This window comes from Lontra canadensis, unplaced genomic scaffold (assembly GCF_010015895.1).
Source record: "Lontra canadensis isolate GAN:19392208 unplaced genomic scaffold, GSC_riverotter_1.0 scaffold25, whole genome shotgun sequence".
In the NCBI taxonomy this organism is placed as follows: Eukaryota; Metazoa; Chordata; class Mammalia; order Carnivora; family Mustelidae; genus Lontra; species Lontra canadensis.
In genome coordinates, this window is record NW_022631019.1 from 14,640,525 (window position 1) to 14,662,849 (window position 22,325).

At 39.7% G+C, this 22,325-nt stretch overlaps 1 protein-coding gene across 18 annotated transcripts in view; it reads right to left on the reverse strand.

Annotated features, from left to right (window-relative positions):
- Nucleotides 1-13,876: 13,876 nt before the first annotated feature.
- The window catches only part of EIF4G3 (eukaryotic translation initiation factor 4 gamma 3), a 338,175-nt gene continuing 329,726 nt past the window's right edge, over nt 13,877-22,325 (reverse strand). For all 18 annotated transcript variants that reach the window (XM_032863666.1, XM_032863668.1, XM_032863667.1 and 15 more), the window contains 3 exons: nt 19,637-19,718; nt 16,975-17,121; nt 13,877-14,851 (listed from right to left, as the gene is read on the reverse strand). In XM_032863666.1, the coding sequence (XP_032719557.1) occupies nt 14,670-14,851; nt 16,975-17,121; nt 19,637-19,718 (411 nt within the window). In that variant the 3' untranslated portion in view covers nt 13,877-14,669. The remainder of the gene's footprint in view (nt 14,852-16,974; nt 17,122-19,636; nt 19,719-22,325) is intronic.

Below are 22,325 nucleotides of genomic sequence, written 5' to 3' on the forward strand. Positions count from 1 at the left end.
TAATGAATATAGGGAAATAAACACTAGAATTACCCCGAGGCCACAGCAATGTGGCTGATACTCAAATGCATGTGCTAATCATTCTAAAGATTTATTAGGAAACCATTTAAGCACTTGCCAGCCCAGTCCTCAGGCTATATAGTTAGCATTTTAACTATCTCACCAGCTTTCACAGTCATAGCCATCCTCTCCATCAGTTGGAAAATGAGCTGTATAAAATTTCACCACCACCACCAAAAACTGCTTACTAATGGCGTGACCAGTGCGCTGGCACTCTGTCGTCATATTCAACCTGTTCATAAGGGGTTTCAGTCATTTTGTGTCATTTCTTTGTCCTGCTCAATTCCTTTGTTCTTAATCTTTCTATCCTTTGTATCCCTTGTTATGGACTCTATTCCATTTTTATGTGTTCATATACTTAAAACATCTAACCTTTGCTCTTTTTCTCTAAAGTGTCTTTAGCGCCATTTATACAAGAAGCAACCCAGTTAAGAGCAAGCTAGATTTCTCCTCCACAGACTTTTGCTCAACACACACGCGCGCACGCGCACACACACACACACACACCCTTTATTCTGTTGTTTACAGCTGAGTACCCAAGAAGGGAAAACCTTAAAATTCTTCCTCAGGGATGCCACACACAAACCATGTGCTAAGGCTACACTTGCTGAAGTCTTAAGTTTTAAGTTTTCTACTTACAAAGGGATTTTAAATTTTTTTACTGTACATATATATTGGTTGAGGCATCATACATCTGCTAAATGTAACATCTGGCTAGTTTTGACTTTTACACTTAACTGCATCTGAGTTAAGACTCCATGGAGGTATGGTTTTATAGCTTATCTCACTTGGCTTTCTTTGAGCTATACTGTAAAAATATTGTTGTGTTTGTTAAACAGAGTCACATGATGAATTTTGTACTATTCAGCTTTCAAGGCTGTTTGGCTTGAGGGGTGCCTGGGCGACTTAGTTGGTTAAGCAACTGTCTTCAGGCTCAGGTCGTGATCCCAGGGTCCTGGGAGCCAGTCCTGCATCAGGCTCCTTGCTCAGCAGGGAGTCTGCTTCTGCCTCTCCCTCTTCTTGCTGCTCCCCCAGCTTGTTTTCTCTTTGTCAAATAAATAAAAATATAATCTTTTAAAATTAATTTATTTTTTAAAAGATTTTATTTATTCATTTGACAGAGATCACAAGTAGACAGACCAGCAGGCAGAGACGGGGGAAGCAGGCTCCCCACCGAGCAGAGAGTCCCACTTGGGGCTTGATCCCATGACCCTGAGACTATGACCTGAGCTGAGGGCAGACACCCGACTGACTGAGCCACCCAGGCACCCCCAATTTTTTTTGAAGGCTATTTCGCTTGAACTGGGAGAAACACCTTGGCAAGTTTAGGAGCAGGTGAGCTCTTATGGAGTGTATGGAGACTACCATCAGAGCCTTGGAAGAACCCTATGCTCACAGAGGTCTCTTACATTGATATTAGAGCCCTTGAAGTCCCGGCAGTCAGAGACTCATTCCTTTGGTTTAAGCTTCACTTTCTTCTATAACACTTTTTAAAGTGCTAATGCCAAAGAGAGCTAACAAACAAGTCTCACTGATCATTGAGAATTCATTGTTTTTCCACCTCTAAACTTGAGAATCTAAAGCCTTCCCTTCCACAGTCAGGGATCAGAAGAGTAAGAATTGTGGGTGTCTGATTAGAAGAGGAACTTCTAGCAGACAGAAGTAGTAAATATGCTGTTGTCTGTGATGACTTAATTCTGCCCAGGAACACCTGGGATACAGGAATGACCTGAGAGTTCCAGAAACACAAGGAAATGTAGGGTTTTGTGAACTAGAAAAGCAAGTTTTAAGAAATCCCCACAATGCAACTGCATCATCTCTAGTTTTCCACAAAACACCCACTTTTTCAGAAGCCAATTCCCTGTTGAAACTTTTAGCATACAGCAAGATTTGCAGATGGCCTGTTGTCAGTGCAACGGATAGTTTTTCACTGTCCCTCAAATTTAAAGCTAAGTGATACTTAAGTCCATTAGGCTAAGACGACTTGTTTTGTATGGAAAAGCAAAATGTGTGGCTTTGGAGGTTTGGGCATAAGGATAGGGGACGTTGAAACAATTGCAGATTCCAGGAGGGTTCCAGAGCAGAGCTATGATATCGCAGTCATGGGACTGAACACTGAAAGTTACATCTACCTGTTTTATTCATATTCCACTTCATGTTAATAAGGAGAGATTTGAAGAATAATTCTTTATTGCCTGGTGGGGAGAGGTTTCTGTTCCTAGCAAGGCTGATCTTTATTATCCCCACACATCAAGGCTGAGGGACTCTCATTTCATGCACAAGTAACCAAAAGCTAGGCCAGGGCTTGGATCCCTTAAGAATGTATGGTCCTGGCAGGATTGGAAGTCATTTGACATTTCTGGTTTCCAGCCAGAGACTGGAAATGACTCTCAACTTAGTTGTAGCTCAGAAAGCGATGGCGAGACTTAACAATTCGCACGAGTGGGCAAAAAAAAAAAAAAAAAAAAGGCAAAAATAGTATTCCTCCAACTCCCCTGCTATGGTTTACTTATTTCTGGTTATCTGAGGCTACCACTTTGGTTTAGAGACAACAATCACCCTGGGTCCTCCAATGTTACACTTTCCTCTACTCACTGGTGGTAATAATTTTATTCAGCCCAGCAGTCATCGACCTGTAAGCCTTTTTTCTAAACTATAAAAAATTCTGGATCTGAAAGATACCTGGTCCCCATCGTTTTGGTTAAAAGATGGTGAACCAGTTATATAAAAACCAAACAGGTTTACAAAATAACACTTCCCTCACGTGTTCTGTTCTAGCTATTATTTTTTTTAATGCTGGTTGTCAATGATTAATTTAGTCATTCGGTTTGATAACCTCTGTCCTAGATGCCATTTGCCCCTCAGTGTTCAACTGGAGTCAACATTTCTGGGTACTTGAGGGGGGTCTGAAAAATGTGTCAAAAGTTTATTATTATTTTGAGGATGAGGGTTTTAAATAACAGTGGTCCGTTAGTTTGAAGTATCTGACATATTGGATGGAGTTACAGTTAAGTGCTCAAGGCAACAAAAACATTTGGGTATGTTATTAAAGGTATCCTGCAGTGGGGAATAGAATCAAGAAGCAGGGTAAGTGAAGTAATTCATCCTACCATCTTTAAGGAAAACAGGATTTACTTTCAAGTTTGTTTTCATGTCAGGTTATGGAAACTGTGTGTTGCACAGTCTTTTCCCCTTTCAAACACAAGAGGCAAGACAACTACACCTTAAAGACTAAAGATACTCTATTTGCTAGATTTACTAAAAAGCAAAAACATATCCAGTTTTGTTTTGACTATATAACCTGATGTCAACAGTATTACTCTTCTCCCTCCACTCCTACACTTTGTTGCTTATTTGGAGTAATTTGTCTACAAGGCAACCAGGCCTGTGAGAGTGGCCAGAGATAGCTGTGGTTCAGATCAGTGACACCCAGGGTGACCAACTATTCTGGTTCACCTAAAAGGGGGAAGTTGAGGGGCACCTGGGTGGCTCAGTGGGTTAAAGCCTCTGCCTTCGGTTCAGGTCACGATCCCAGGGTCCTGGGATCAAGCCCCGCATCGGGCTCTCTGCTCAGCGGGGAGCCTGCTTCCACCTCTCTCTCTCTGCCTGCCTCTCTGCCTCTCTGTGATCTCTGTCAAATAAATAAAATCTTTAAAAAAGGGGGGGGGTTGACCATTAGTGGGAGATAGGACTCTGTTTTTAAACCAGGGAAGTTGCAGCAAAATGGATTATTTTAAGACATCCTTTCTTTGTGGTTATGGAATTGTTTTAGAAACTTTCTTTAAATGGGAAGATTTTGGGTGTCTGGGTGGCTCAGTTGGTTGAGCGACTGCAAATTGGCTTGGGTCATGGTCCCAGAGTCCTGGGATTGAGTCCCACATCAGACTCCTGGCTCCATGGGGAGTCTGCTTCTCCCTCTGACCTCCCCTCTCATGCTCTCTCTCACTCTGTCTCTCTCTCTCAAAATAAATAAAAATCTTTTTAAAAAAATAAATGGGAATATTTTTTTATTCAGTAAAACCCAGTAATTTATGTTTTTTAAGGTTTATTTGGTGGGGGCAGAAGGACGGAGAAACCCAAGCAGACTCTGTACTGATTGTGAGCCCAACACAAAATTTGATCTCAAAATTGAGATCAAATTTGTTTGTTTGTTTTGATCAAAATTGATCAAGACTTGAGCTGATACCAAAATTCAGACGTCCAGCCAACTGCACCACCCAGGTGCCCCTGAAACCCAGTAATTTAAAGGAAAACGTGAGTCACAACAATTATTAAAATTTCAGAATTATGAGATTGGATCCATTTGTTTCAAAAGCGTTCTAAAAAGATGGTGATGGAAAGGATCATTTCCTTTTATAAAAAATTGAAACTGCATGGTGATAATGGAATCTTCTCAAAAAGGAAAAACCAGAAAATACTGGCTTTGAGTATTATTTATTTTTTAAGGATTTTATTTGAGAGAGACAAGAGAAAGGCAGAGGGGAGGGGAGAGATACAAGCAGACTCTGTGCTGGGCGTGGAACCTGAAAAGGGACTTGACCCCACCATCCTGAGACCATGACCTGAGCCAAAACCAAGAGTCAGATGCTTAACTGAATGAGCCACCCAGGCTCCCCTGGCTTTGAGTTTTCTTAAAACACTTGCAGCAAGGCTGTTAAAGTTTCAACCAAAAGTTCAGAAAGAGTGGCATAAATCTTGAGAACCGTACATATTAAGACCCAAGACTGTTAGTTCATGTTTTAAAACTCATATTTTATCAGTGATGCCCCTGGCTCTTTCCAACAGATAAACATTTTGACCAAAAAGACCCTACATGATGATGTTCAAATTTAACATAACTTTTGTGTTTCTGCTTTATATTCTACTTGGTTGAGTCTATGATACTTAAAAAAAAACAACAATAAAAACTAGAATACATGTCTCATCTACTGGCAAGCTTATTTGGTATAGTTGTCTCTGTATCCGAAGTAGGTAGCATCTCCTACAACAGGAACAAGGCCAGAGTTGGATGTTATAAGATAAGCACTTTTAAGTTTATTATGGTTTTGTAGCAAAAACTGGGCAATTTTTTCTTTCATTCTAGGTAGGGGAATGTGTAACTTGCAAAAGGACACTAACCATTAGTCCTGTTGCAATGCCTTATGAAACCCTAGGAAAAGAGAAAGCTAAAAGCTTCTACCCCTCAGGTTTGTTACAAAGGATAAGCCCGAGACTTCATAGTGTATGTTAAGGAAAACAAAATAAAGAAAAAATCTGAACTGCACAAGGAGCATTAAAGAAATGTGGATAGGCAAACCATGATCTCCTATGGTTCTGAAGATACTGAAGATTAATTGTATGTGACTGTCTACAACCAAGGTTGTAGAATGTGGTAGAAAAGGAACACTGGACACAGGTAGGATGTGCACTAGGTATTCCATGCAGAATGGTGAGCACCTGATCTGATCTCTTTTAATTTACTCAACAGCCCTACGAGGTAGATGGTGTTATCTTATTTTACGGATGAATAAACCGAAGGTTTAAACAACTCAAGCAAATTTAGAGTAAAGCCCCTATTCTTCCAATTCCTATTCTTTAAAGTATATCCACAGTTTTTCCCCAGTGTGGATTCAGACTTCTGGTGGAGAGCAAGCATATTTTTGGAAATAAGTGACTCCTAGAAAACCAAGTGGAAATCTCAGCTCTGACACTTACTAGGTACCCGACTTCTGTGACACTTAGTTCCCTACCTATGGAAAGTAAGCAGTACACCTCACAGAGGTCATAGGGCTGATGAGATAAATTAGAGGAAACCCTGGAATGCTTAACAAATTACAGCTTACAAACTGTTTTAACATATATTGGCTCATTGATACTGTGATGTAAGAAGGGCTTATTGTTTTTGTATTGTAGATGTGCAAACAAAAGCCTAAATGAGTGTTTGTTTTTAGTTAGCTTTATAAACCAAGGCAGGCATAGGCAGTACTCCTAGGCAGTGGTTCTCAAACTTCAGTGTTCCCAAGAATCAGCTTGAGAGATTAAGTTTCTTGGGCTCTTTTCACTCATTCGGTTTTGGATTAGTAGGGTGGGATCCATGAATCTGCAGTCCTTTTTAAAGTTTATTTAAGCAATCTCAACACCCAAGGCAGAGCTTTAACTCATAACCCTGAGATCAAGATTCACATGTTCTGAGCCAGCCAAGTGCCCCCAATCGGGAATTCCAGTGAGCTCACAAGTGATACTAATGCTGCTGGTCTATGGCCACACTTTGCAGGACTCTCATCTTAAATAGAACCACTCACTCCAAAGAGCCTGAAGTTATTCCAATCCACTGTGTGACTTAATATGGGGATTGGAAATAATTAAAAGTACTGCCATGTCTTTTGCTGAGAACTTACTTAAAAACAAACAAACAAACAAAACCCAACCAACTAAGGTTGGTCTCTAGGAAATTCTACTAAACTGAGTATAAGGCAAGTTTCAGAAAGTTCATTTCACCCATTTGTCCAAAAGGGATATGTCTGGGTTAATTTGTATGGGCATGTTTAAATTCCACTTTTGAATGTGAAAGTGAACTCTCACATACTCTGCCACTCTTTCTTCATTTCTCAAATATAACATGCATCCCCCTGCCACAGAGCCTTTGCACTCACAATCCCTTCTAGGGATCACCTAGAAGAGAGGAGATGACCACCCCCTTAACTATTCAATACTTTCTCAATTTGAAATTCTTTTCCTGCAGGAAGCATTCCTGAATCCCTTTACAGAGGGTCATTATATGTACTTGTAGCACTGTTTTCAAAACATGTGCCATTTACAGTTGTGTGTGCCAACACCCTGCAGTTAAAAATATCTTTTAAATATTTGAAAATATGTATCGATGCAATTAACCAAGTAAGCCATTCCACAGAGGTCTCAATCCTTCCTCGTATTAGGATCACATAGGGAACCTTAAAAAAATGATGCCCAGATCTTAAACTTGGAGATTCTGAAATAACTGGTGTGAGGTGGGGGTCCCAGGATTTTTTTTTTTTTTTACATTTTATTTATTTGAAATCAGAGAGAGAAGGCGCTCAGAAGTGGGAGGAAAGGGAGAAGCAGGCTCCCCGTGAGCAGGGAGCCTGATGGGGGCTCAGTCCCAGGACCCTGGGATCATGACCCGAGCCAAAGGCAGATGCTTAATGGACTGAGGCACCCAGGTGCCCCTTGTTTTTTTTAAAAACTCTTCAGGTGAATCTAACATGCAGCAATGTTGAGCACCATTACTCTATGTTCTACGAAGTAGTTAGGGCAGGACAGCTATTTGCACTTGGGCAAAGATAGTTTCCTAGGCCTTCGGGCCAGAAGACCTGTATTTACCAATTAAGGTAAAAAAAGTCAGAAGAGTCAGAAAGGAAAACACTGGTAGTACAAAATTCAACTGCTAGATGGTAATCAGTTTAGAGAAACTTGATATTAACTTTTTTAAAAAAATTATTTATTTAACAGCGATCACAGGTAGGCGGAGGGGCAGGCAGAGAGAGAGAGGAGGAAGCAGGCTCCCCACTGAGCAGAGAGCCCGATGCGGGGCTCAATCCCAGAACCGAAATCATGACCTGAGCCGAAGGCAGAGGCTTTAACCTGCTGAGCCACCCAGGTGCCCCGATATTCTTAACTTCTTTAAAATGTTTAATATCCTGTTATCAAGACTTTGTTAAGCACGGTCAGCAGGGATTCTGGATGTGCTTATACGGTCGGTGTCAGTGAACCATTCTAGGGAGGACAGTGAAGCCCACAGGAGTGGAGTGGTCAAGTGACCGGGAAAGAGCAGCAGCATAGACCACCAATCTCCCACCTGAGTCAGGACCTCGTCTCCGCTTCAGCATACAACTTCCTCCCGTGTAGAAACTCCTGCTATCCACCTGATAACATTGCTATTCCCCAGTGGTTCTTCTGATGGCCCAATTTAACTCTTTCATGTCTCCTAATAGATGCATTTAAGATTTATATTTACTTCAAAATATTATTTAAGGGGGCGCTTGGGTGGCTCATTTTATCATCTGACTCTTGATTTCAGCTCAGGTCATGATCTCAGGGTTGTGAGATCCAGCTCCCCCCATGTGTGGAGTCTGCTTGAGAGTCTCTCCCCCTCCCCACCACTGACGCTCTCTAATAAATCTTTTTAGAGGGTTTTATTTTTTAAAAGATTTTATTTTTTTGAGAGAGAGAGCACGAGAGGGGAGAGGGTCAAAGGAAGCAGGCTCCCTGCTGAGCAAGGAGCCCAACGTGGGACTCAATCCTGGGGCTCCAGGATCATGACCTGAGCAGAAGAAGGCAGTCGCCTAACCAAGCCACTAGGTGCCCCTCAAATAAATAAAATCTTAAAAACAACAACAACAACAACAAAAACTATTTTAGCTGCAGTGTCCCACAAGTTTTGATATGCAGTACTTACATTGTCCGTTAACTTCTAGTTATCTAACAATTTCCCTTATTATTTAACTAGTCACCCAGGTAACATTTTTTAATATTGCATTGTATCATCGCTTGGTAAACTGAATATTGCTAGCTAATGAGGAAAGAAAATAAAGGGATAGTTCCAATCTTTTTTCTTGTTATGTAGAACGAGGAAAAGAATGATTGGAATATCTATATAGTTGTGTGTTCTAGAAACCAGAGGTATATAAAAAAATGAAGCAATATTTTCTACAAGTCATTGGTGTTCCTTTGAAAGTGGCTTACTCACCTGGTAAAATCTTATCTTCAGTAAAAAAAATGGAATTTAAAGTACTGGCAGACCTAGATGCAGACACACTCCAGGAATAATGAGCTCACCCAGTGGTCAGATTTTGGTGTCTAAGCAACATTTTTCTAAAGGAAAGCAAGTCTCCTTAAAATTGCTGATCGTAAGGCTAGGGCAGGGAAAATACAAGATATGCCAGTAACAGGGGGCCTGGGTGGTTCAGTGGGTTAAGCCTCTGCTTTCGGCTCAGGTCATGATCTCAGGGTCCTGGGATTGAGCCCTGCATCAGGCTCTCTGCTCAGCAGGGAGCCTGCTTCCCCCTCTCTCTACCTGCCTACTTGTGATCTCTCTCTCTGTCAAACAAGTAAATAAGTCATTAAAGAAAAAAAAAAAAAGATTTGTGAGTAGCATCTTATATTGTCACAAAGTAAGTGCTCTAGAAGGAGAAGTTTGAAGGAATGTCAAAGGGTTACATGAACTTGAAAGAGCTCCCAAGGCTGAAGCTGGAAATCTGGGCAACACAACCATGTTCTATTGGGTTACAACTCAAAGTATAAAATAAATATATAGGAGTCTGTAGTGATATATTTATTTACACACATACACAACCAAAAAAAGAAATGATAGAGGAGACAAATCTTCCTTGCAGGAGGATTCCAAATAATTTTAGACACTCCTTACTCAAGGAAAGAAGTAGAGCTTAATTCTCCCTTCCCTCCTCCAATGTAGGTTGGACTCAGTGACTATATTCCAAATAGACCAGAATAAGGAAGGGAAAAGGAAAAAAAGGAAAGTGACTTGAGTGGAGACCCTAACCACCTGAACCATGTAGTCAAGGTTAAACACCACCAGTGATGTCATGGGAATCATATTCCCCCTGATATGGTAAGGGCACTTCACTTACATGGTATTTTGACCTCAAACCCGTAACTCCAGTTTAGGTATGAGAAAAACACCAGACAAAACAAATCAAAGGACAGTCTACAAAATACCTCACTAGTACTTCTCAGAACTGTCAAGGTCATGAGAAAAAAGTAAAGATGAAAAAACTGTAAAAAGACCAGAGGACAGTAAGGGTATGTGATCACTAAATGCGATGTGGTATCCTGAATTGTGCCACAGACTAGGAAAAGGGCATTAGGAAAACTCAAATAAAGACTGGAGTTTGGGACACCTGGCTGTTGGTAGAACACGTGACTCTTGATCTCTGCATCATGAATTCAAGCCCCATGTTGGTCGTAGTTTACTTTGAAAAAAAAAAAAAAAAGTCTGGTGTTTAGTTAATAGCAATGTACGAATGCTGGTTTCTTAGTTTTGACAAATGTTGTATGGTAATGATAATCGTATTAGTGGTAACTGAATGAGGGGTATATGGAAATCTGTGTAAACTTGAAACTTTTCTGTAAGTCTGAAATTATTTCAAAATAAAGTGTTTATTTAAAAAATTTGTCATATGATTGTCTTGGCTTATTTCTTTGATATGTAAATCATTTTGTGACTTATTAATACAAAACAATGTCTTTCTTCTTCTTTTTTTTGAGGGGGGGGGGAGTAGTCCCAACACTGAATGATTATTTTTCCCCTCTTAGCGATACATGTAATATTTGAAGCTGGTGAGCACATGGTGTCTCTCTCCCTAAACTACTGGAGGATATGAAGACCTATAGCTCAAGCTTAAAGGTGACTGAAAGCGATCTTCTATAAGACTAATAAATTGGGACTAACTGGTGGTAGAGGTTCTGCCTCAATGCATTTTTATTCCTTTCTGAGCAGTTTTACTCTCAAGACAAGCAGTCTTAGCTGTTCAATAAATAGTCACACAGTATTTGAGGCAAATGTGTCTAAATGAAGAGGACACACAAAACCTCAGACTCCAAGTCTTAACTCTTTTTTTTTTTTTTAAAACATCTTAACTTTTATAGAGTACACTGTAGTAGCCTTTAATTCACACAGGAATTTCAATCCTGAAGAAAACTACTCGAGTGGCAATAAATGAGAAGTTAAAAAGACCAGACCCTCGGGTGCCAGTGCTAGGATGTCCGCCATCTGTGGTCATATACTTCAAGTCCACAGGGTGACAAAAGGAGTCTCAGGAACTTATTTAGTATTAAATATGCTGCCAATTATACGAAAATAAGTGACAGAGAACAAAGCTAAATCAAAAGGCAGGGAAAAACCTGGCTCTGACCCCTGCAGTTAGGTCCCTCACACTGTAAACACCTGTGAGATTTGAACATTTGCTGAATGTTGTAGGTCAAAACAAAAAGCAATGGAATGCAGGATTTCAGTTATGTGGAATGTCCGGAATAAGCAAATTCATCTGAACAAAAAGTAGATTAGTGGTTCCCAGAGGCTGAGGAGAGTAGAGAATGAGGAAAGCCTGTTAAAGGGTATGGGGTTTCTTTCTGGCATGATTAAAGTGTCCTGAAATTACACAGAGGTGATGGTTGCACAACTGTGACTGTACGAGAACCACTGAACCACATACTCCGAGAGGGTGAATTTTACGGTACAGGAACGGTCTCAGGAAGAGAAAAAGGAATGCAAACAAAGAAGAAAGCAATGCAACATGTTCCTCTCCACAAAATGGGGAATAATGGAGTTCATAAGTGCTAATGGCATGGTCAAAATGGAACATCTGAATCCCTACACTTTTTTTTTTTTTTTGGCAAAGAACAAAACCTGAGTAACAAAAACACAGAATTAGATCCAATAGCCTAAGACGATTTTTTCTACCTTAGAATCCACTGGACTTGAATAGACCCATTTGAAACAAAAAGATATGTCAAACCCCCAGAATTGTAACTTGTTTGGAGAGTGGTTCTAGAACAGAGAAAATGGCCTTTGGATATAATTATTGTAACTCATCTAGAATGCATTCTGAAATATGAAAATAAGACAAAAACCAACCAAAGATCTGTCAGGGTAAAGAGGGGCAGACAATTCTTAGTGGGATAGGATGTTGATGAAGCATGTGTAAACCTTTAGCTCTCTCTTTTTTGCATGAAGAACATGAGGTCCATGAGAGGAGGGACTGTTTATTCACAGTTATATTCCCTGCACTTAGTACACAGTAGATGCTCGTATATATTTGCTGAACAAATCAAGTTTATGCTGCAGCTCTGAACTGGCTTGTTCTTCTATGCAAGGATCTAAAATGAGTTTATTTTGAAAACTGGCATCTTGTTCTTTTGCTAGAAAAAAACTCTCCTTTAACTTACAGAATAGCTATAAGTTAACTCGTTTGAATACAGGCACAAACCACCTGAATTAATGAATTAAACTTAAATTAATGAACTTGTTCCCAAAGTTAAAAAAGGTGAAAAAGCTTTTGCAAAAGCTTGAAGGAGTAGAGGCATGTCGTTGCTGGCCAGGTCACCGGTTACTCTATAGCAAAAACCACCAAACCCTGCCTTCCAGTAAGAACACTGCGAAGAGGGTAGGAATCATGATGACGCCTTGTAGTACAGCCGGTACTAGCAGGGATCAGTTATTCCACTTGGCTATTATGTTGCCATTAGCTAACAACCCTTCTCCCCATAAGTAAAACTTTGTGTTTATGTAAAGCAGTAAGAGAACCCAAATATTACTCTGTAGTCAGCCTTCATCACACCTCATGTTTTGGGTGAGATTTCAAACATTAGTTGTTATTGTACGGAAGCATTTTCAACTCTAGAATTTTTTTTTTCAAAAATAATACTCTCTTTCCTCCATTCCTGACACTTGTCCAAGTCAAAAATACTGATCAACAGGCCCTCACTACTACCTGAAGGCCAGAGCCCTGCAAGCAACAGCCGCTGATTTCCAAGAGGCATTCACCGCCCTGCTTTCCCCAAACTGCCCCCTGCAGCCCGTGAGGGCTGCCAACACCTAACAAGACCTACATCACTCAGGAGAGTTCTGGGTCCGAATCGTCTGTACTTAGGCTCTGGCAGCCATTACAACTCTGTATGTCATAGATTCATGTTACTTCCTCCAACTGAGAGATTCCATGCCACAGCCAGACTCTGAAACAGCTTTGCAGGCCCCATTTTTTATGACAGATGCTGTCACATGTCTGTTACAAGATTTCCAGGACTTGGTTCTTGGAGAACAGCTCTCCACCACGGTGGAATGGGCTCTGTGGCCTCACGCAGCAGGATCCTGTATTGTGTTCAACCACACTCTGAAGAGGAACGTTTTGTTGCTACGGAAAATCTTGTTCTTGTGCTTCACAAGTCTTGCCAAGTCTCTTGATGCGGATATTTCTTCGGATGGAAGCCGGAAGAACTCTTTGGTTATACAGACAGAAAATGCAAAGACTGTTTATTTGGGAGCAGCCCTGGCTTTCTTCGTAAATACATATTGTAGGGGGATGGTCTACAAACAACTGAAACGAACAACCATCTGCAGAGACTGCAGTTTCGTAACAGAAAAAAACAAAAAAAAGCACAGTGTTCCAGTATCTGTAGGAGAAATAGGCTTAAAACACAGTCGGTTTTATACTCACCAGACTGGCTTGAGTGAAGTTGAAGTTGGGAACAATGTGATTGTCACACATGGTATTGGTTTGGTTTTAAATCCCACACCCACTTTTAAAAAGCATAATTTAGCTTTGGTTTCTTTCATTCTTTAGAAGACATATTTGGGTTTAAGCATCAGAGGTAATTCATGACTTAAAATTAGTGGTAGTGGTAGTTTCAAAATGGATTAGTTTCCCTACTCCCACTACACACTAGGGAACATTAAGTTATTTAAAAACTTGCCCTTAGGTTTGCTCCCATCCTGAACGCATTTCTAGCTGAAGTTGGAAAGAAGCTTCCTCTGGACTTCCCAAGGGGCTCTCCCACCCAAAGACAAGTTCCCTCCTTACCCACAAAGTAGCTTGCCCTCTTCCAACTAGACAGACAGACAGACAGACAAACACACGCACACACACACACACACACACCCACACACACCCCTCAGGAGTGATTTGGATTAGACAACGAATAGCCAGACAGCACCTCCCAGAGATGGGCGCACATGCAGCAGCTGTCAAAAGGAGAAGTCATTTTACTTTCTTTTAAACTTGCAATGTTTGTCTTTATTTTGTTCTTTATATTTTGAAAGTGAAAAGAAATAGTATTGAGTCAATTTTTTTTTTAAATATTTGTTCTATGTATTTACAAGCCTTAAAGTTGCTCTAAAGATTTCAAAAGTATTAAGAGTACTTTTCGCAGGGTAGCACTTTTTTCTTTTTTTAATTTTTAAAACAATTCTTGGAGTTCTCTGGTCCACAGCATTTCCTTCTGTTCCAAGGTTATGTATGTTTTGATTACTATTGTGATTTTTTTTTTTTAATTTTCTGAAGCAAGCTGAGAGGCAGGCAGAAAGATTTGATGCCAAAAAAAAAAAAAAAAAAAAAAAAAAAAATCTTTCTTACCTTGTTCACCCCAAACCTTCTTAAATCTGGACTAACTACTATGCTTTAAAACAAACGTGAGGTGCATCTGAAGGGGAGGGAAATTTATTTCTCTGCTTTTCTATTATACAAGTTGTTTACAGAAACTGCAAATTAAAAAATTACACTGGCATTTGCAGTCCTTAAAATAAATTAAAAGTTCTCAACTTTTTTTTTTCTGCTAAACAGATGTGTTTTTTTTAAAGTATGAGTCCTTGTTTAAAAAGAAAAGATTAAAACAGAAAATATTTTCTATAAATAATACATGTATTTTGGTTTTAGTGCTCCCGCCCTCAGGTTTGAAGTTTACTTTTTTCCAGTACCTTTTTCCTCCATGATCACCTTTTTTCTCTTTCCCCTCTCCCACTCGTGCACACGTGGGGATTTCTGCGAGAATTGGCCTTGCTGCACTGTGATTGGCGAAGACGTGAAACTTTTTAAAAAAATACTTAAATTGTTTTTGTTTCGTTTTGTGTATTTGAAGCTTTAGTTATCCTCAGACTCCTCTTCTGCTTCCCGCAGCCACGTGAAGAATGCTGTGACAGATTTCAGAGCCACACCCTTCCCATTCTGCTCTGCAGGGTCCTTGCTGCTCTCCCATTTGTAGAAGGCATCCTCGGAGATCACCTCCTCATCATATAGGCAATCAAAAAACATCCGTAGCAAATCTGCAAGGACGGAAAATATACCATCAGTTCTGGAGGCACTGTAGTTGTGATGGAGAGACTGTATTTCCAAGGAATGAATGAATGAATGAATGAATGCACGCACATGAATCCCCCTAGAGAAGAATATCCCTAACAATTTATCATACTCCCTCTTTATAGTATAATAGTAAAATAACTAGTCTAAAGAAAAGGAAAGGGGCACCTGGGTGGCTCAGTGGGTTAAGACTCTGCCTTCCGCTCAGGTTGTGATCTCAGGGTACTGGATCGAGCCCCACATTGGGCTCTCTGCTCAGTGGGGAGCCTGCTTCCCCCTCTCTCTCTGCCTGCCTCTCTGCCTACTTGTGATCCCTCTCTGTCAAATAAATAAAATCTTTTAAAAAAATAAAGAACAGGAAAAAGATTTAAGCAATCTAAATTATTTTTATTGCTACTATTTTGTTCAATCTGAACTATTTTCTGATAGTGCTGAGGTGTTTGATATTATGTAGTTCTCAAACTACACACTATAAAAATTAAATACAAGAATAACTTTATTTTCTTCTTTATGCATTCTATACTGGTTGAAATTTTACAGTAAAAATATATACTTTTTACAAATTTTGGAAGAAAAAGGCAGAAGATACTTTTCCTCTTTCTAATGTTGCTTTCAAATTGGAAAGAGTAATAATTTATATGGAAAACGTGGGTAAAAACGATCTCCGCTGGATTTTATCCAGAGGAAAAAAAAGCCTGTTGTTTTCAATGCCCTGATGATCTGGGCAAATTTAATTTTCTGTTTTGCTCCCATAGTGGAAACTTAGCTTATGTTATTGTTCAAAAAGAGAAAAAGTTGGTAAAGTTATATATTCTTTATTTTTAATCCCTTCATTATGGGCTCTGAAGTTCATTTAAAGTCAGCCTCCATTCATATGAATGAAGAGAAGCAACAGAATAAACAATAATTGATAATAAATATTAGGCTTAGAATGAGTCATTATCAAAACTTTTCTTTGGATTTATCTTTGTAATTTTATTAGTTAAGCTAAGTTGAAATCACTTCATTCTCTAAACCTTGGTTGGCCTATGGGGAAATGGAAACAAGTGGTCAAGATTCTACTGATGGTAAATCTAGAATTAAACATCTCTCCAGGGATTATCAAAGCTGATAATTATGGGAAATACTTTAATGTGACTGGCTGAGCACATAGCATCAATTTCATCTCTTGAAAAGTGAATGAGTCCTCATCCTTGTAAGAACAGAAAAGGGAAGTCATGATGTTTTAAATGACCCTCCAAAGGTCTTGAGAAAGAGAAAACAAGTCAGTCAAATCTGATTCAGACTTAGATGTCTCCTCAGTTACAGCCTGAGGATTGTTTGTTTTGATCTTTTCCTTTATCTCCCAGAGGGATTCATCAGCACTATCAAAGAAGGAAAGCCCAGCAGCAGATACAACCTAAGGAAGTACCGAAGAGCTACTTCAATGTCATCTTTGAAATTGCCCTCTACTTTCACAAGTTTCAACTGAATTTTCAAGACTTAATATAATTCAGTTAATTTACCAGTATCACTAAGACCTGGGGGGTCCAGGTTACCTTATTTGTCTGGTTAGCAAAGAATTCATCATAACCCTGAAGTGAAAATTAGTCTAAAACACCTAATGTCTCTGTTGGGTGTCTGAGGATTCTGAAGAGTATCATCCTCTTTAATTACTAAAACCTGTGTCAAAGAAGGTAAAAGACTGTAATGCATGTATGCTATCACCAGGATGGTCTGCATTATCCAAAAGTGTAGCCACTAACCATGTGAGTTATTTACATTTAAATTAAATAGTTTAAAATTAAGCTCCTTAGTCACAATAGTCACATTCACAGTGCTCAAGTGAATACACTGTACCATACTGCACGGTACATATATATTCCCATCAGTTAGGCAGATTTGCCCTACAATGAGAATTAAATCTCTAATACAAACTAGTTTTATTACTGTTTTCTCACAAAAGTACATTAAAAATTCAGGTTTATTCAAGTTGTTGGTTATCTGAGTTTGTGTTAGTAGTGATTATTTTATTATTTACTATTCAAAACCCATCAAAGCATCATAAATCTTCCCCACTGGTTGCATTAATTTTAAGAGATAAACTTACTGGCAGGTTGATCAAGTTTTACTATTGATGCCTGTAGTGCATAAAGTGCTTGCAGTTCCTTCTCTGTATCTGAGTCTAGGTACTTGAGTAAGATCGGCACTCTCTGCTTGATAACAGCAGTGTCCACTCGGAAGGTAGAACAGTCGGCTACAGGTGATACAAGAGCTAAATGTTACATTTATGGAATTAATGCGCAGCCATTTCAAATTTTCTGAGTTGATAAGACGCGACTACAAGGAAAGTGGAAGCAAGGGGGTCCAAGGAAAAGATTTTGAAATCTAAGATATTCTGAATTTATTAATGGGATATTCTTCCTGAAATAGTAAAAATACTTGGAGGGGGAATGTATTTTGAGTGCTGGGTTCCCTCAAAACAAGTGCACCAAATTCGTTATCTTTAATCATAATGAAACATGGACAGTGGTTTTGTGACATTCCAAACTACAAAAGAAACATTAAAAAGAAATTAAAGTGATAGTTCATGCTAATCTTTTCAGAAGGGTAAAACAGAACCATGTTGTCGTTACTAGGAGGGTGAGGACTAACTCCAACAGTGGCAAACAACATGTATAATCTAAGCCTTCTGCGGTAAAGGCACAGTAAAAAGAGGCTGAGGAAATCATCCTCACTGCCAAGAAGCATGAGGTTTTATTTCTTCTGTACGTTAGCACTGGGACACAGCCTTGTTTTTTAAAGCAGCTTTTATACTTTCCAACTGTGATTTTTATTTTTTAAAATATTTACTCTGGGGGCGCCTGGGTGGCTCAGTGGGTTAAAGCCTCTGCCTTCGGCTCAGGTCATGATCCCGGGGTCCTGGGATGGAGTCCCGCATTGGGCTCTCTGCTCGGCGGGGAGCCTACTTCCCCCTCTCCCTCTCTGCCTGCCTCTCTGCCTACTTGTGATCTCTGTCAAATAAATAAATAAAATCTTAAAAAAAAATAAATAAAATAATATATAAAATAAAATAAAATATTTACTCTGAGAGAGCGTGTGAGTGAGCACGGGGTGGGGGAGGAGGGGCGGAGGGAGAGAGACAGAATCTCCCGCAAACTCTCTGCTGAGCAATACACAGGGCTCAGTCTCAGGACCCTGACATTATAATCAGAACTGAAATCAAGAGTTGGTCACTTGACTGAGCCACCATGCACCCTTAAATTGTGATTTTGAAACACCAGCCTTACAGAGCGCCTGCGTGGCTCAATCAGTTGAGTGTTCAACTCTTGATTTCAGCTCAGGTCATGATCTCAGGGTCATGAGATCAAGCCCTGCATTGGGCTCTGTGCTCAGCGTGTCCCTATCCCTCTGCCTTTTTCCCCTGCTCGCTCGTGCTCACTGTCTCTAAAATAAACAAATAAATCTTTAAAAACAGAAACAAATAAACTCCAGAAAAACCCCAAACACCAGTCTTACAGTTCCACAGATAGTAAAAATGACTTATGACATTTTTTATAAAGACTTTCTATTAGCAGCTTGTTATTAACCTCATTAAAGACCTAACACTGAATATTCTTCTACAGAAAATCTAAAATATAATTCTGAAGCTATCTTCTAAAATGATGACAGACCTGAAATTCTGAACAACTTTTGAACTGACAGGATTTTCTTCCCCATTGCAGCAATAGAAATGTGAATTTCTACCTGAGGCTAGGTGCATGATCTCATTCAATACTGTTAAATACTATTCGCGGCTGAAGTAAGCAGGGTTTGTACCTGCCCTAACCCTATCCACCTATGTGATTAGCATTCAGTGACACTGTCATATCATCTAAGATCAACATAAAGCAAAAGAAACAATTGTTTTCTTTCCTCATATATGTTTTTATATAAAATGGCTTCTTTCTTGAGATGAGAAATCCTTCCTTGATTCTAGGTTAAGAATATTCAACCCAGGGGTGCCTGGGTGGCTCAGTGGGTTAAGCCACTGCCTTCGACACAGGTCATGATCTCAGGGTCCTGGGATCGAGCCCCGCATCGGGCTCTCTGCTCAGCGGGGAGCCTGCCCCCCCCCACGCTGCCTGCCTCTCTGCCTATTTGTGATCGCTGCCAAATAAATACATAAAATCTATTAAAAAAAAAAAAAGAATATTCAACCCATTCATTATAACTCTTGAGTGAAAGACAGAGGAGGTTTCACGTACTGGAGGTGAAAGGTGAAGGTAAAACCACACCCAGCAGAGTAGAAAGCCGCCCAAGCGGCATGCACTTTCTTCCTGAACTAGAAGAACACAAGGCACAGGGCAGCTGCTCAGATCTGGGCTTTCTACAGGCACGGCAGCTAATTATCCCCCTGCTTGAGACAGCCAGGCATTGGGAGACAGAAATGGCACCCATTTGTACAAGAAAATGAGCTTCGGGGCGCCTGGGTGGCTCAGTGGGTTAAAGCCTCTGCCTTCGGCTCAGGGTCCTGGGATCGAGCCCCACATCAGGCTTTCTGCTCAGCCGGGAGCCTGCTTCCCTCTCTCTCTCTCTCTGCCTGCCTCTCTGCCTACTTGTGATCTCTCTCTGTCAAATAAATAAAATCTTAAAAAAAAAAAAAAAAGAAAAAAGAAAATGAGTTTCACAGGGCAAAAGCTGACGGCCATATAGACTCAGACCCATATCATCAGCAGTTAACATACCAGGGATTTCAGATGTTAAGAGCCGCCTTCAGAAATGTTACTTACCTATAATTGCTGCTTTACAAACGGCTGTCATTAAAGCTCTAAGGAATGTAGGTGAACTCATCTGGCTTTCATCTAGGTTAGCCTGAAATCAAAAGTAAATGGAACAGTTAAAAGTCCCCTTACATCAGAGAAATTATTTCTCTTAAAGGAGGTCTCATCTGGCACTAGGGACAAATGGGGTCACATTCGACATTCTTGTAAAAATTAATCTTGATTCACGGGGAAATACTTGGGCTACCACTGGTTCTGTCTGAAAATAAGTGGCGGCATTCGGGTTTCAGTGAGCTGACTGCTGCCTGTGTTCTGCTCAACTATACAGTGTTGTGCACCATACGCATCTGAAGTACAACCATTTAAAAACATTTTCTTCCTCAATAAATAATATATTCAGATGATCTCACTACAGTGTGTCTTAGAAACTACTTTTCTGAGTAGTGTGCAATGAATTTTAGATGTGCTAACACTGCTTTTTTATCTTAACTTTAATGTGAACTAGAGATTAAACTCAAGCATTGTCTCAAATCTTTCAGGTGATGGTGAGAAAAATGTTACTCTTTTCTAAGGATGGCAAAAAAAAATGTATTTAGAGATATACTTAGTAGAATAAATGGGCCTCAAATTTGTTTTACTTTCTCGTAAGATCTTATCTTCTTATCTTGCTATAAAACGCTATACTATGCCAGGGGCGCCTGGGTGACTCAGTGGGTTAAGCCTCTGCCTTCGGCTCAGGTCATGATCTCAGGGTTCTGGGATCGAGCCCCGAATCGGGCTCTCTGCTCAGCGGGGAGGCTGTTTCCCCCCTCTTTCTATGCCTGCCTCACTGCCTACTTGTGATCTCTGTCAAATAAATGAATAAAATAAAAAAAAAATCCTGAAAAAAATTAAAACAAAAACAAAAACGCTGTACTATGCCAGATGAATAGCAAAACACAAACAAAAGGAGACATTTTCTAGGCAGGTATTTAAAATACTTTTCCAAGTTTATGTTTCTTATGCCTGTGAACAGAATTAATGCTTGTCTCAGCTTCTTTTAATAGCACAGCATAGTATTTTCCACTGGGTCAGCCTTAAAAATGACTGGCCAGGAAAAAACTTAGGATGTCACTATAAACATCTGTGTTAGAAATTAAGAATTTCAAAGATATTCAGAGATCATTTAAATGTTTATGAATATTAAAACCGACACAGATTAACTAGCAGCTCTCCCTCTGTTGAATATTTAACCTCAAACTTCACTTGGTGAGAGCCAAGTTAAGAGGGGTTAACAAGTCAGATGGTCAGCTCTGCAGGATACTAGCAGCACTGCACATGGTGGGCTATGTTACAGTAAGAGGTTTCATTACCGATCTTTTCCAAAAGAACAGAAACACGTCGTGCCACTGCTAACCGTGGAGGATGGAAATGGGATGGGGGAAGAGACATATATAAAAGATTTGATGATATATGTGTTACAGACAGTTATTGGTTTACACCTTGTAAACAAACAAACTTTATTTAGACTGAAGCCAGGCTGGTCTAGGCCCAGAAATTACTTTTGCAAAGTCTGAACAATTATTTTTGAAGAATAAATGAGAGAATGAGAATACACCATTACTTTTTGGTTCAACAATATTTTAAAAATAGGTTGATAGAGAGCTATTTCAAGTACTAAATATCATCTGAAATTCCCAAATACTTCAGAAAAAAATCAACAAATGAGCTAAAAAGAATTAGATAATAAATACCACTTTCAAGCCATTTGACTGTTTCTTATAAAGAAACAAACTACAGGGGTGCCTGGGTGGCTCAGTAGGTTAAAGCCTCTGCCTTCGGCTTAGGTCATGATCCCAGGGTCCTGGGATCGAGCCCCACATCGGGCTCTCTGCTCAGCAGGGAGCCTACTTCCTCCTCTCTCTCTGCCTGCCTCTCTGCCTACTTGTGATCTCTGTCAAATAAATAAATAAAATCTTAAAAAAAAACTGCATATTGCTTCTACCAAATAAAGCTAAATGTTGTAATTCTAATATTTAAGAATAGACTAGACCTGAAGAATAGTGTTGAGAACACTATAGATTAAGCAAAGATCTTTTTTTTTTTTTTTTTTTTAAGATTTTATTTCTTTATTTGAGAGAGCGAACGAGCATGCATAAGCACGGGGAGCAGAAGAGGCAGAGGGAGAAACACGCTCTTCACTGAGCAGGGAGCCTGATACAGGACTCGATCCCAGGACCCTGGAATCATGACCTGAGCTGAAGGCAGACGCTTAACTGACTAAGCCACCCAAGTACCCCAGATTAAGCAAAGATCTTAACAAAAATGGGCAAGAACAAGAAGGCAGGTGGGTCTGCTGAATAAGCAAACTCAGATGTACATAATTCTGGTACCAGACACAGAGCAACAAATTTCTTCATGTACTATGAGTTCAGCTACTATCACATTTTTGGTTTTTCTCTCCTTTTAAAAAAGTCATCTTTATTAGCATAATCTACATTATGAAATTTACCCTTTGTCTTCTCTGTGAGGAGAATAACTATTGGTCTAGAATAGGCAGAATCAATAGTGATATAAAAAAATGAAGCCTGACATTGATGAAGAGGTGAAAATAGCCTCATTTTGCAATATATGAGAACATAAAAGACCAAATGGCTGAAATGATGGTGATCTATAAAAAACCATGGCAAAAGAAAGTAACGTTAAATATGTAAACACT